This window comes from Rattus rattus, chromosome 5 (genome assembly GCF_011064425.1).
Source record: "Rattus rattus isolate New Zealand chromosome 5, Rrattus_CSIRO_v1, whole genome shotgun sequence".
Lineage (NCBI taxonomy): Eukaryota > Metazoa > Chordata > Mammalia > Rodentia > Muridae > Rattus > Rattus rattus.
The window spans coordinates 132,661,669-132,674,761 of record NC_046158.1 but is presented as its reverse complement, the minus strand read 5'-3'; the positions used below and the strand labels follow the sequence as shown (position 1 = coordinate 132,674,761).

The 13,093-nt window shown below is 44.2% G+C and overlaps 1 protein-coding gene across 1 annotated transcript; it reads right to left on the bottom strand.

The window, feature by feature from the left end:
• Positions 1-1,032: 1,032 nt before the first annotated feature.
• LOC116902144 (polycomb group protein ASXL1-like) lies at positions 1,033-12,744 on the bottom strand. Its single transcript, XM_032904473.1, has 4 exons — positions 12,201-12,744; positions 6,363-6,445; positions 4,255-4,257; positions 1,033-1,963 (listed from the first exon to the last, which is right to left on the bottom strand). Exons 1-4 carry the CDS (start codon positions 12,255-12,257, stop codon positions 1,774-1,776), a joined length of 333 nt encoding a protein of 110 aa, XP_032760364.1. The 5' UTR covers positions 12,258-12,744; the 3' UTR covers positions 1,033-1,773.
• Positions 12,745-13,093: the final 349 nt, after the last annotated feature.

Sequence of the window (13,093 nt, the reverse complement as noted above, 5' to 3'; positions counted from 1 at the left end):
ATTCTCTTCAGACTCACCAGAAGTGGGCATCTGATCCCATTAGAGATGGCTGTGAACCACAGTGTGGTTGCTGAGAACTGAACTCAGGACCTCTGGAAGAACAGTCAGTGTTCTTAACCACTGAGCTATCCTCCCCTCCCTACAAATTCTTTGTGAATTTCACATCATGTACCCCAATCCCACTCATTTATTATCCTATTGTACCCACCCTCTGCCCCTGCAATGCCCCCCCCACCAAGGAAAAAAACAAAACAAAACCAAAAAGTATCTCATGGAAGCTATAGTGTACCACACAATAAATCCTTTTGTCCACATAGCTATATTTGTAAATGTTCATTACAATACGTCATTGGTCTGGTTCGGGGCCTCTGGTCCCTCACCAGGACTCCTTTAGGATATCCTGTTATTGCCCTTGCCCCATGTGAGGTGCTGCAGCTTTGTTTCTGCAGGACCAACTCCTTCACAAGTTTCAACAGTTCGCAGATGGGGAAGATATAGAGATGGGCTAACTCAAAGCTCTGGATCTAGGCCTGGGTGGTAGCTGCTTTAATCAGTCCACCAGCACTCCTGTACCCCATGCCACCAGTCACCAGGGCCAGTTCTTTCACTTTGCCCAGTCAAGGACCAGCTTCTATGAGGAGTGGTGCATCTGTCCTATTGCCCACACCACCACACTTCAAATCCCTGAGTGCTAGGGATTTGAACTCCAAACTTCATGATTAAACAACTGCTTTTATCTATGGAGCTATCTCCCCAATTCCCCCAAAAAGGTGCCTTTTTAAATGTATGGCTGTGTAAGTACAGTAGTACTCCTTTTAATGCTTTATTATTATTCATTTTATGTGTGCATTCCCTGTATGCCCGCACACCATATGCATGCCTGGTACCCATGGAGGTCAGAAAAAGGTACTAGAATCCCTGGAACTGAGTTACAGAAGGTTGTGAGGAACCACATAGGTGCTGAGAATCAAGTGCTGGTTCTCTACAAGAGCAGTCAGTGTTCTTAGCCACTGAAGCATCCCTCCAGCCCTTCTTTCTTTGTTTTTCCATATTTGCAACATTGTAAAGCCAGGCGTGGTGACAACCCCATGTAATCCCAGTACTTGTATGACAAAAGCAGAAGAATCACATGTTTTAGGCCACTTTGAGCAATCAAAAGAGTTCAAAGCCAGACTATACTACAAAGAAAGTAAGTCTCTAAAACAAGACTAGTCTATGAAATAGAAGACAAAGCAATAAAAATTACTATACATTACACCTCTTCTTAGAAAAAGTGTGCATGTGCATGTGAGATGAGAGATGGCTGTTTTGACAGAGCCACTAGGTCAACAAAATCTCAATTATTTGTATCAGCCATTCATATAAGAGTTTTCAGACTGTGATCTAAATGACAGCCAAATATATCAGAAATGGTAGAAAATAATTATTTATTTCAGCAAATAAGGCTTATTATGAACTACTCCTTTATAACTAGTGTTTTAGTATATTCTGATACGCACATTTTGGTTCCTTTCCACAGAGCAGGTACGTTAGTTGCACAGTAATTTTATCCCTGACAGTATTATTACAAACAAAAACCTTACTAAGGCACATCTGTAATTATCACTACACACACATTTCAACTGCATAGAATCTACTAAGCAAAGCTGAACACAGAAACGCAGGTGATATATATAACTTAGTAACTCCTAGTAGTCTATAAGACTACAGCATCTCAGAGCACCGTTAAGGACCAAACATTAGTGTTATCTGACTGCGTATTAGGAAAGACCATCAATCCAGCAGCATCATTCCAAACCCACCAGGTTTTATGCACAAAGCTTTGAGGACCATTGCACTGAAAACTAATTTTACCTTAAGTGTGAAAAGACTAATCCGGCCAGGTAGTTTATAAAATAGCCCTTCTCCTCCTCTTGAGTTGGAATGTAGCATGGCATTGAGGCACGCGAGAGGGGATGTCCCACTGTAAAAGATGAAAGGAGGGAAATGGGTCGCAGAAGTTGTGTCTCCTTAGCCAATGTCCAAACACCCTCTAATTCCTTTCCAAACCAAGAAGTGAAGCAATCAAAGCAGAAGCAACAACTTCACAGACGACTATGAGAGCATGGGGAGACGAACAACTCAAGTTTAGACATCCCACTCAAGTCCAGTTGTGGTGCACTCAACAGTTCAGAACACACACCAAGCACATCTGTGGGTTTCCTGACAACACAACCACGCTCTAAAATACTTAGAGACCACTCAGCAGTTAAAGTGCTTGGTATAAGCCAGGTATGGTGGCACAAACCTGTAATTCTAGTATTTAGGAGACCAGAGAGAGGCCGATCTCTGAATTTGAGACCAGCCTGGTCTACAGAGTGAAGAAACTTGTCTCCTGTCTTCAAGACAAGAAAAACAAAAAGCAAGAGTCTGCTGGCTGCTTTCACAAAGGACCAGAGTTCGAGTCCCAGCATCCATGCTGGGTGGCTCACAACCCATTAACAGTGTTAGCTACAAGGAATCCCTATGCCCTCTTCTAGCCTCCAGGGTATCCAAGTATAGACAAATTAAAAATTAAAAAATTTCCAAGTCATATGTTAACAAACGTTAGAGCACATATCTTAGCCAGGCACGCTGGTTCATTCATATAACCTCAGCCCTCAAAAAGCTGAGTAAGGGGGTTGGGGATTTAGCTCAGCGGAAGAGCGCTTGCCTATCGAGCGCAAGGCCCTGGGTTCGGTCCCCAGCTCCGAGGAAAAAAAAAAAAAAAAAAAAAGCTGAGTAAGGAGGCCAAAGTCTGAACTTCACAGTTTCAGGCCATATTGGTCTATATTATGAGAATCTGCTCAAAAACTGAAACATAATACACTGTAATAATATTTTACATTGGGCAAATACATGTCTTTAATCCCAGAACTCAGGGGATAGAGGCAGGCAGATATTTGAGTTTGAGGCCAGCCTGGTCTACAGAGTGAGTTCCAGGATAGCCACGGCTACACAGGTAAACCCTTCCTCAAAACAACAACAAAACTTTTACTATTACAAATGAGTTTTCTCGGCTGAGAGTAATGGCGCACGCCTTTACTTTCAGCATGAGAGACGGAGGTAGAGGCAGGGTAATCTCTGAATTTGATGTCAGCCTGGTCTACACAGTAAGTTCCAAAGCAGCCAGAACTACTCAACACGAGTCTCCACATCCCCACCCCGATCCCACCCAAAAAAGGGAAACTATTTTGGTTATTGGGGCCAGAGAGATAACTCAGTAGTCAACAGGGCTGGAGTTCCATTTCTAGCATCCATATCTGGCAGCTTACAACAGTTATCGGTATCTTAGGTATCTGATACTTTCTTCTGGCCACCATGACACGCATTACCCACCACTGAGCTTAAAACCTGAACTAACTTCTGTAAGTTATTCTCTTACCTCTATAAACTCCCCTCCCCAATACTCACAAAAAATAAGTAAAATGTAATAAACATTTTGAATAAAGAACAAAAACAGGTTTTCCATGATCTACACTGCGATATACATATCATGCCAAACACTGCCATATAGCTTTATGAAAGTATCAGACTAAATGGACCTCAATCCTGATAAGCCTATACTTTTTTTTTTGCATTTAAATATTTTCTAATAATACCACCCACAATTTGATTTTTCTTTATTGTGAAAGGGAATGGATGAGTCTCATCTACAGACTTCATTACAAAGAAAAAAGCCATCAAATGGAGTTAGCATAATGTTTAACAATCCAACTAGATAGTATATCAAGTTCCATTGGCCCCACCACAAATAGTAGCCTTCACAGACAGAACATTTACTAATCTTAACAATGAAAAAGGTGTCAAAACTAGACAAATGCCTATTACTGTTACATTTGCCACTAGAATGTGAGTGTTAGGGTTTACCTGTGCACGTTTTCTTCCCTCTCCCTGCTATGTTTAAAAAAAAAAAAAGTATCTTAAGCCTCTATTTTTCAAAACTAGCAACCTTAATTTACATAATGTTAAAAATAAGACTAAATGTAAAAAAGCCATTTTCTACTTTGAAACACACTAGATGCTAAAAATAACAACAAAAAGCAGTCACTAGAAGCAAGTACACAATCTAGAACATCAAACAGATGTGCTAGCATCTCCTACAAAGGGATACCAAGCTGGCAAGTCCTTGTGTGACTACTACACTACACACTATACCTATGTCAGAGCTGCTCACTCATCCTGAGTGCCACAATTCCTAGAAAAAGAAAACACATAAACAAGGAACTAATTTACCTTCTATTGATATAGTGATCCAACAGCAGGAAAGGCATCAGCACGATGGAGAATAGCCCATGGGGGGTGGGGGGGAGAATAAAGCACAATTAAATAAATAAATTAAATAAAGCACACTGTAAAGCACAGAGCTACAAGTCAAATAGATAGGCTGTAGGCAACCATAAGCATCCCATCCCACAAAACATTAGCTAAATATGTGACTGAGAAGTAATTTCCTCATTTCAAACGGCTACAGTTTGATTAGCAATATAATACACTAACTGCTTAGAGCTGGAGAGCAAAGCTTATTCAATAAAGTACTTGTCAAGCAAGCTCTCAGACCAGACTTCACATTCCAAAAACCACGTTAAAGAAACAAAACAAGGGCTGGACAGATGGTTCAGCGGTTAAGAGCACTGACTGCTCTTCCAGAGGTCCTGAGTTCAATTCCCAGCAACCACATGGTGACTCACAACCATCTGTAATGAGATCTGATGCCCTCTTCTGGTGTGTCTGAAGACAGCTACAGTGTACTTATATACATACATAAATAATTTTAAAACAAACACACACACACACACACACACACACACACACACACAAAACAAACAAAAAATCCACTTGCAAGCCTGGTGCTGGGGACACAGAGACAGACTTGGTAGCAAACCAGCACAGCCCAATTTGCAAGCAGAGGTCCCAATGAGACCCTTTTTCTCAAAAAGCAAGGAAGGACATCTATGATTGTCCTTTGACCTAACACACACCATGCACTTGTACATACATAAACATGTATATAATATCCCCCACAGACAAAATGCTGTTTGTCCCAAAAAGGGACAGCTGTTATAGGGACTCCTCCTTCCTCATTTAAACTAAAAAGAAAGGGGTGTGAGGAAAACAGCTGGTATAGTGGCCCAGTGGTGTTAGGAGCACTAACTGCTCTTCCAGAGGAGCTGGTTCAATTTCCAGTACCCATTAGCAGCTCACAACTCTATGTAATGTAGTTCCGGTTGTTCCAATTCTCTCTTCTGGCCTCCATGGGCACTAAATGCACGCCATGCATAGACATACACTAGTGTGAAACACACACACACACACATACAATAACATTTTTTTTTAAGCCAGGCAGTGGTGGCACATGACTTTAATTCAAACTCTCGGGAGGCAGAGACAAGCAGATCTCTGAGTTGAAGGCAGTTTGGTCTACAGAATAAGTTCCAAGACAGGGATACACAGAGAAATCCTCTCTCAAATAAGACAGACAGACAGACAGATGGATGGACGGACAGGAAGTAGAGGTTGGTATAGACAAGAAAAGAACTGAATTAAAGGCACCCCTAGTGTTCAAGCCTCCAACTACTTGAGTGTTTCTTTCTTGTTTCTCCAGGAAAACTACATTGTAACAAATTGCAGAAACTACTCAGTACACTTGTGTCACAACTGGCTAACTTAGCTACTTGTGGATGGTGTGAGCCCAGCAGCTGAAAGAAGGAAGTGTGAGGGTCAGAGTTCAAGGCAAACCCTCAGTTGAGCAGCAAGTTGAAAGCCACCTAGGGCTGCAAAAGACTATCTTAGAAACCGGAGTGAATGACTAAATCAGTGGGTAGCTAGAGGGTTTAATGCCACTGAGACCATCCTTCTTGGATCAGAAAGGAAAAAGACCAGTCCTGTGGCAGAGAAAGTATAGAGAAAAGAATATATTTATTTGCCCTTCTCTATTACCAAAACTTGTAAAACAAAAAGCGTCTATGAGACCGTAAGGCTGTAGTGAGACCTTACTTTAAAAAAAAAATAGTGGGGTTGGGGATTTAGCTCAGTGGTAGAGCGCTTGCCTAGCAAGCACAAAGCCCTGGGTTCGGTCCCCAGCTCCAAAAAAAAAAAAAAAAAAAGTGTACTAGAAAATAAGACCCAAATGTAGACGTAAGTCACAACCTAAGTAAGGTCTTGTGGAAGATACTCTATTTCTGATGTAAATAAACTGGATATTCACCCACTCACCCCCACCCTCCTCACAATACACCACCATTACATACTCAACCAGACAGACCGACAGGTGAATTTAGTACTGCATATCAAAGGCACATGTCACATGAAGTCCTCATTTAAACAGTAAGAGCAATACAAACCTCATTTCCTTTAGTCCTTCTGCCTCTATGACCTGCAGAATTTGTTTTGGTGTCATTGGAGCATCCGAGTAGTTTTCTAACACCTGAAGAAATATAAACGTCCTGACTTCAGTGTGAAAGCTTTCATTAGTCTGTAGCATGGCCTGCTGAGGAGCTGCCAGTGCCAGATGAGATTTACCATAATCAAAATGACTTTAGGGCTACAGATATGACTTGATGGCAGAAGTGCAAGGCCCCAGCAGGGCATTAAAACAATTACTTCAGATTTAAATCACACACTTATCAGTATATTGAAAGATAACTGCAATTAGATTAAAAAAAAAAAAAAAAGAACACGACTAGGTAAAATATTCTAATTCCCAATTCTAGGGACAGCTTTCTTAACATCTATGTGTAATACTATATAAGACCTTAGCAACTCTGGAAACTGCATAATTTAATGTTGTTCAATAGAAAATATAGCTGAGTGACAGTGGTACATGCCTTTAATCCCTGCACTCAGTAGGCAGAGACAGCGGATCTGAGTTTGAGGAGGGCAGCCTGGTCTACAGAGCAAGACATATGCATGTACATACGCATATATCAGGCATGGGGGCACTCACCCTTCATCCTATCACTCAGAGAGGCAGGTGAACCTCTTGTGAGGCCTGTCTCAAAAAACAAGAACCAACAAAAAATACTTCTGCAAAGCACATGAGAAGATTGAAATTTACTCAAGGACCTTCCAGGCCAAGTGTGGTGGCACATGCCTTTAAACCCAACAGAAGCAGACAAATTTCTGTGGCTTCAAGGCCATCCTGGTCTGTACACTGAGCTTAAGACCAACCAAGCTACATAATAAAACCTTGTCTCCAAAAAAACTCTTGACTAATTCCCATCTCCTATATGGGTGTGTGTACAGGCAGTTTTTCATTTTTTTACACAGACTCACTATGAAGCCCCAGCTGGCATGGGACTCACTGGGCCAGTCTCAAATTTACAAAGGCCTGCCTGCCTTTGTCTACCAAGTGCACCACCACACTAGCTGTATGTTCAGTTTTGTCAGTCAACCTAGACGAGCTCTGAACTTGCCATGCAGCCAAGGAGGACCTGGAACTCCTGAGCCCAACGTCTCCACGTCCCAAGTGCTGGGATCACAGGTGTGTGCCATGCCCGGCTTCAGTTCTTTTCCATTAAACCACGAAATTCTGGGGTTAACTGCCGCAGTACATTTTGCCACTTGACAACACTATGCTGTAAGTTCTGTGACTGACATAACAAACAATGAGGAACCTAATGTCCTGCTTGTGTTAGTTCATCAGTAACTAACTCTGTAACCGATGTACTTCCTCTGCAATTCTCACTAAGCTGAGCTGCTTCATAAATGTTCCTAACAGGAAAAGGGCCTTGTCATTTCATTATCTCACTTTCGACACCTGTGCAGCTGCTGCGGGCACTCCAGGCTAACAAGTGTAACACCCAAGTTCTCTCTGTCATTTATTAAAGGGGGTTGGGGGTGGGCAGGCAGGAAGTTCTAAAGAAAGGCTACAAAAGACCTTATCACTAAAGGAAGCCAAAGTTTGTAGAAGGGAACCCTAAAACAAGCCTCCCATTTTTCCTCCTTAGCCTCTGTTAATTTTTACACTGCTCTTGTCAGTTCCTAATACTGCTTCTAATCCTGATGAATCTTATCCTACCCCAGCCCCGACTTCTCCCAAGCTTGAGAGTCAAGTAGTTCTGTATGATTCACCAGTCTGATTGTCCACTGTTGTTCAACTCTAATTCATCTGAGCAATTCCAGTTTATCTCCCCTCTATCCCTACCCTTTCTTCCTATCTTCCTTATCTTAACTGGCACCTTGATGTGGCATCCTTCACTCTCATCTACCTGTCTCAATACCACAACCAGTGACCTGACTCAACAGCCTTTTCAGTTATATCCTTGATTCAGCCCTGTTCTCAAATCCATTCCAGTTTGTGGTTATCCCTCCTTTTAGACCACACGGAACCTGCCTTGTACCAGGCCCTATTCTAGGGATGTACAATCTAACTTCAGCACGTTCCTATTTCAGAGTCATCCGCAGCACCTCTGCCCGTCGCTGTAAGCAGCAGAGCCAGCCCAGACACTCAAGCACAGGCTTTAGACTCAGACAGGGTAAGATTTAAATTCTACTCCTCCAACCTGAAGCAAGGACCTACATACCCAGCCAACCTGAGCCAAAGCGGATCTCTCGCTCTCCAAGTCAGGGTCATTTTCAAACGGAAAAGAACACGAGCCTGTACCTGTAGGTACCTAGGAGCTGGGCACACAAAGCCTCTCATTCACCTGTCTGTCCATCTCCTGGCAAGACGGCCTCACTGACACCACACACTTTTGTCCCAGCAATTCCTTTGTTCCACCCCATTTGCACACATTGCACATAATAAATTCACATCCATGTAGTTTTTCTATCCTCCCTCAGCCACTCTTTTTTCATCAGCTTCTGCATATACAGACTCTGTGATAAGCCTACCTACATTCCACTAACTGTTCAAGGCTCAGCCCTGAAACTACCTTCCCTCTGGAAGCACACCCTAATCTATGTCAGCAGAGTCAAATCTCTCTTTTTCAGTAACCCCACAGTCCACAGTAAAAATGTAAATTATCTCCCAAGCTGGGATACTTCAAAGGGAAGTGAGGAACTAATCATATTTATTACCAAGATACCTATTTAACTCTCTGTCTCTCCAGTAGCATGTAAGCCTGTAGTTCTGTTCATGCACCTGAATCAATCAATCAATCAAAAAATCTATTCCCCCCCCCTCTCCCCATCTTCTGAGGACTAGAAGCTCCTCCTCTTCATTGTCTAGGATTACCCAAGTGCCAAACAGGCAAGGCTGATTTAACCTATAATGAGCCTTAGTACGGTTACTGATGTTCACTGTTACAAGATACCACTTCTTTGATACCAGCTGAGCTAGCAAATCTACAAGGGAGAAAGAAGAATGACTGAAAAAATACCTGCTAATTATTTAAATAGTAGCCAGAAAGAGCTTGAGAATCTTGAAACAGAAGATAACAAAACTTTCTAAAGAGAAGTTACATCTAAAGATATAAATTGTATATAAACTAGTTTTCAGAACAATCCAGCAGTGTTCTACTGCCAGTCTTTCTAGACCACACATTTTTAGAAGAAAAAACTTTTTTCTACTTGAAAGGAAAAAAATGTTTGATATAAGAATGGTCAGCCATGAATCTGAGCAAAAATAAAGCATGCAATGTAGCGTTTCTCAAAACCCAGAGGAATCAATCTATGTAAGAGTGGTACACAATTTAAAAGAAAATCTCCTGGGCTGTTTCTCCCAAATTGTTCCTAACATGCTGGCCTATTTATTTACTTGACACCTCTACTTCAGAGAGCTAGAAAAACCACATCACACAGTAAGGCCTCTGATAGAAGAATGTCCACTTCTTAAAACTAACAACTGCAAAAACCCACCTGCAGGGGTCTGCTACTCTGCTGGAATTCTCCAGAATCCTATAAGCTTTCCTACACCAAACTGGCATATATAAGATTATTATCTACTTGCCAATTTGATCAAGGCCAGGAGTGATTAGAAGCTCCCACCTGACAAGCACATGGCGTCACCACATTTAATTTGAACCGTCCAAAAGCAATTACGAATAGTAATCCTGTGACAAAACTAACTGCACTGCCATTGTAGCTCACTGCTTGCCAGGTGTCCCTTTATGAAGTAAAAGCAAACTCCCCAGCACTCAGTGAGACGGGACTTTTTTTTAATGGGAAGATGATTTCATCTCCAGTCGTCCAACAAACCCCAACAAAAGCACAGAAAATTCTAAAACACAAACCACATAAAAGATATGCAAAATTGCATACCATGTTCCCACAAGTCCTCTTTCAAACGTACAACTACGCCACAAAGAAATTCCTGTTCGGATTACTATTTTTAACTGAAGAGCCACAGGAAAAAAAGAGAAATAACTTACTTAAGATAATTGAGCTTGAAGGTGAGCCAATGATAAAATAGAAATAGCAACCTTAACCTTGGAATTCAAACCACAGTAAATTTAAGAGCTTAAAGAGGCTTAAAATAACAGTGGGATTCCAAACTGCTAGAGCCTTTCAACTAATAAGAGCCCAAAGAGCTTTGAGATGAGAAGATTTCAGAATTGTCAGGATGTAAATAACACAAGATTTGAAGGTACTTTCACCTACCTCTAACAAGTAGAGTTCTGGCAAGCACATTTTCTTTGGGTGCCCAGAGTCATAAACACCTGCACACAGAAACTCAGAACTTCAATGAACAGTCAAGATTCAACAACCTCCATGATAAAATAAAACATCCTACATTTCACCTTTCTCCTCAGCTCCTTCAGACCTAAATTTGTTAAGTGAAGCATGGTTGAAGAAACCCTAAAGTTCCAAGATCATAAAAACTAGCCAAAGGTTCTCATTTTGATTGAATCACAAAAGGAAAAATACACCACCTAGGAGTTTCAATTTTCTTATGCCAAGCAAAAAATAAACCGAACTACATCTTTCACACAAACAATCCCTGTTTCTGTTCCCAGGGTAACAGGAGAAGAGAGATGATCAGGAATACCAGTGGAAATTCTCTGGTAGCTCAAACAGCCATGGGTAAATGAATAACCGGCTTTCAGACTCCAAGAAAAGGGTTCACTCGAGATCTTTATCGACCTCCAACACTTTTGAGGCAGACAGAACTCACTTTCCAGTAAAAGGAACAGCTAGAAAGCTGAGCTTCACTCACTCCATCATTAAACTTAAATTATAACAATTACACATAAAATGCAGGGCGTCAACAGAAAAGTAGGATGCACCCATAACCCTGCACTGTGGCAGTCTGAGGAAGTGACATCTCCGAGATAACCTATTAGAACTGTCCTCAGCAACATTTCCTAAGAACATGCCTCACTCAGATCTTTTTGGCTTTGTATTTTTTAAGTCCAAAAGGAAGCTTTCTCACAAGTCTACTGGAGCCTGGGAAACAGAAAATCCACAAATCCTCTGGGCAGGTAGCTAGCTCAAGAACCTATTTACTTTTTTTTTTTTTTTTTAAACTAAACCCTAGAAGAGAAGCCTCGAACAGATAACACATTCTTTGCAAAGTGTATTCAGTTCCTCTACAAAGTGCCTACCCCCATCGCAGTCACAGGGGTTCAGTTTGATTTGAATGTTCGAGGGTCACCTGCATTAAGAAGAATCGCTTAAGCAGCTGGCTAAAGTACTGTTTCTCAGCGGAATCTCGAGTTCAGTGTGTTTAAAATGAGCCTAGAAGCAGTGTTTTAAACAAAGTCCGCAGGTATACTCCCACTGGGCACTCTACTTTGAGAACCACTACCCAGGGTTCAGATTGATTCTTAGCAATTCTTTCCGACACACACCTGGTTTAAATTGCCAACGCTCTAAATGCTTCTCATGTCCTTGAAACCAGGGGCACTTTCCCACCCCCGCGGTGTCCAGTGACCCACTCCACTGCCCACGAAGAAGTAAGGGAAGCACTTCCGACCTTTCCCGGAAATCTAACTCCCTCAGAAGAATAAACGGCGCTACCCGGGACCCCCTGCTGCTGCCAACGTGGGGGAGGGGAAGCTGGAGCCCGGGCGCTCGGAGGGGAGGAGCCGCTTGCCAGCTCGCCCCTCCGCAGGAATTCAGGGGGGTGTGCAGAAAAAGGCGCCCCAGCCTACTCAGGCCGGGGACCTTAGGAGCTCCACACCGGGCGGCCCCGCCCCCTGCTGCGGTGGGCAGGGCCTCGCCCCTCCCCCGCCCCGGGAGCCGCGCGGGAGCCCACCCCCTAGACCCCCCGCTGCGGCCCCCCGGGCGGCTCGCCTCACCAGGCGCGCGGCCTCGGCCCACGTGCGCTCCTTCTTCTTCTTCTGTTTGTCCTTCATCCTCCTCCGCGGCGGCGGTGGCGGCTCCACGCGGGTCCTTCGGGCGGGGCGGGCTGGGGCGGTGGCGGCGCGGGGCTGGGGTGGAGGCGGCAGCGGCAGGGGGCGCGTGGCGGCGGCGCGTGCGAGGACTCGGGTGCGGCCGGAGGCGGGCGCACCGGCACTGGCTGGCGCGAGACCGGGCGCGAGGGTGGCGCTGGGGGGGGCGGCGGCTCCACGCGCCCGCGCTGCGTCAGTCGCCCACGGTGGCAGCGGCAGCCCCGCGATGGCTAAGGAATGCGGCGGCTCCGCATAACCACGGGGTCAGAGGTCACGGCTCCGGCCTCCGCTTTCCCGCGCTGCTGGGAAACGGAGAGCGGACTAGTGGCGGGCCGAGATGGCGAAACGCAGCTTCCCTTTCGACGCTCGGATGCGTGCGTGTCTGCCGTGGGTATGTGTGTGTATGTGTGTGCCCGCGTGTGTGTGTGTGAGAGAGAGAGAAGAGTGAGGAGGGGGAGTGTGGGGTTTTTTTTTTTTTTTTTGAAAAAAAACAAACCGAAAGGGTGGCTGGGATTTGTAGTCCTTACTGGCTCCCTGGCCTACGCCTCTCCGGAAGAAAATGGCTGCCTGAAGTGCTTGGACCACATTTCCCGTAGTGCCCCGGGTCTCTGTTTTCCGCCCACTCTCTTCCGTACCCCGCTGCGCTCCTAGCTTGGTAAAGAAGGGGGCGGGAAGGCGGTCAGGAAAGGATGGGGCGGGGTCTCGCGAGGTTCGGGAACTAGCGGAGGCCTGAGGGTTTCTGGGAGGTGTTGCTGGGAAGGGGCGGTGGCTGGACTCCCCCTGGTCGTGGTTAACCCGTT

Excerpts from the sequence above, each read along its gene's own strand:
- LOC116902144 (XM_032904473.1), bottom strand. The coding sequence starts at position 12,257 with ATGAAGGACAAACAGAAGAAGAAGAAGGAGCGCACGTGGGCCGAGGCC. Across the intron at positions 6,446-12,200 it reads GGGCCGAGGCCGCGCGCCTG|GTGTTAGAAAACTACTCGGA; the intron begins GTGAGGCGAGCC and ends ATATTTCTTCAG.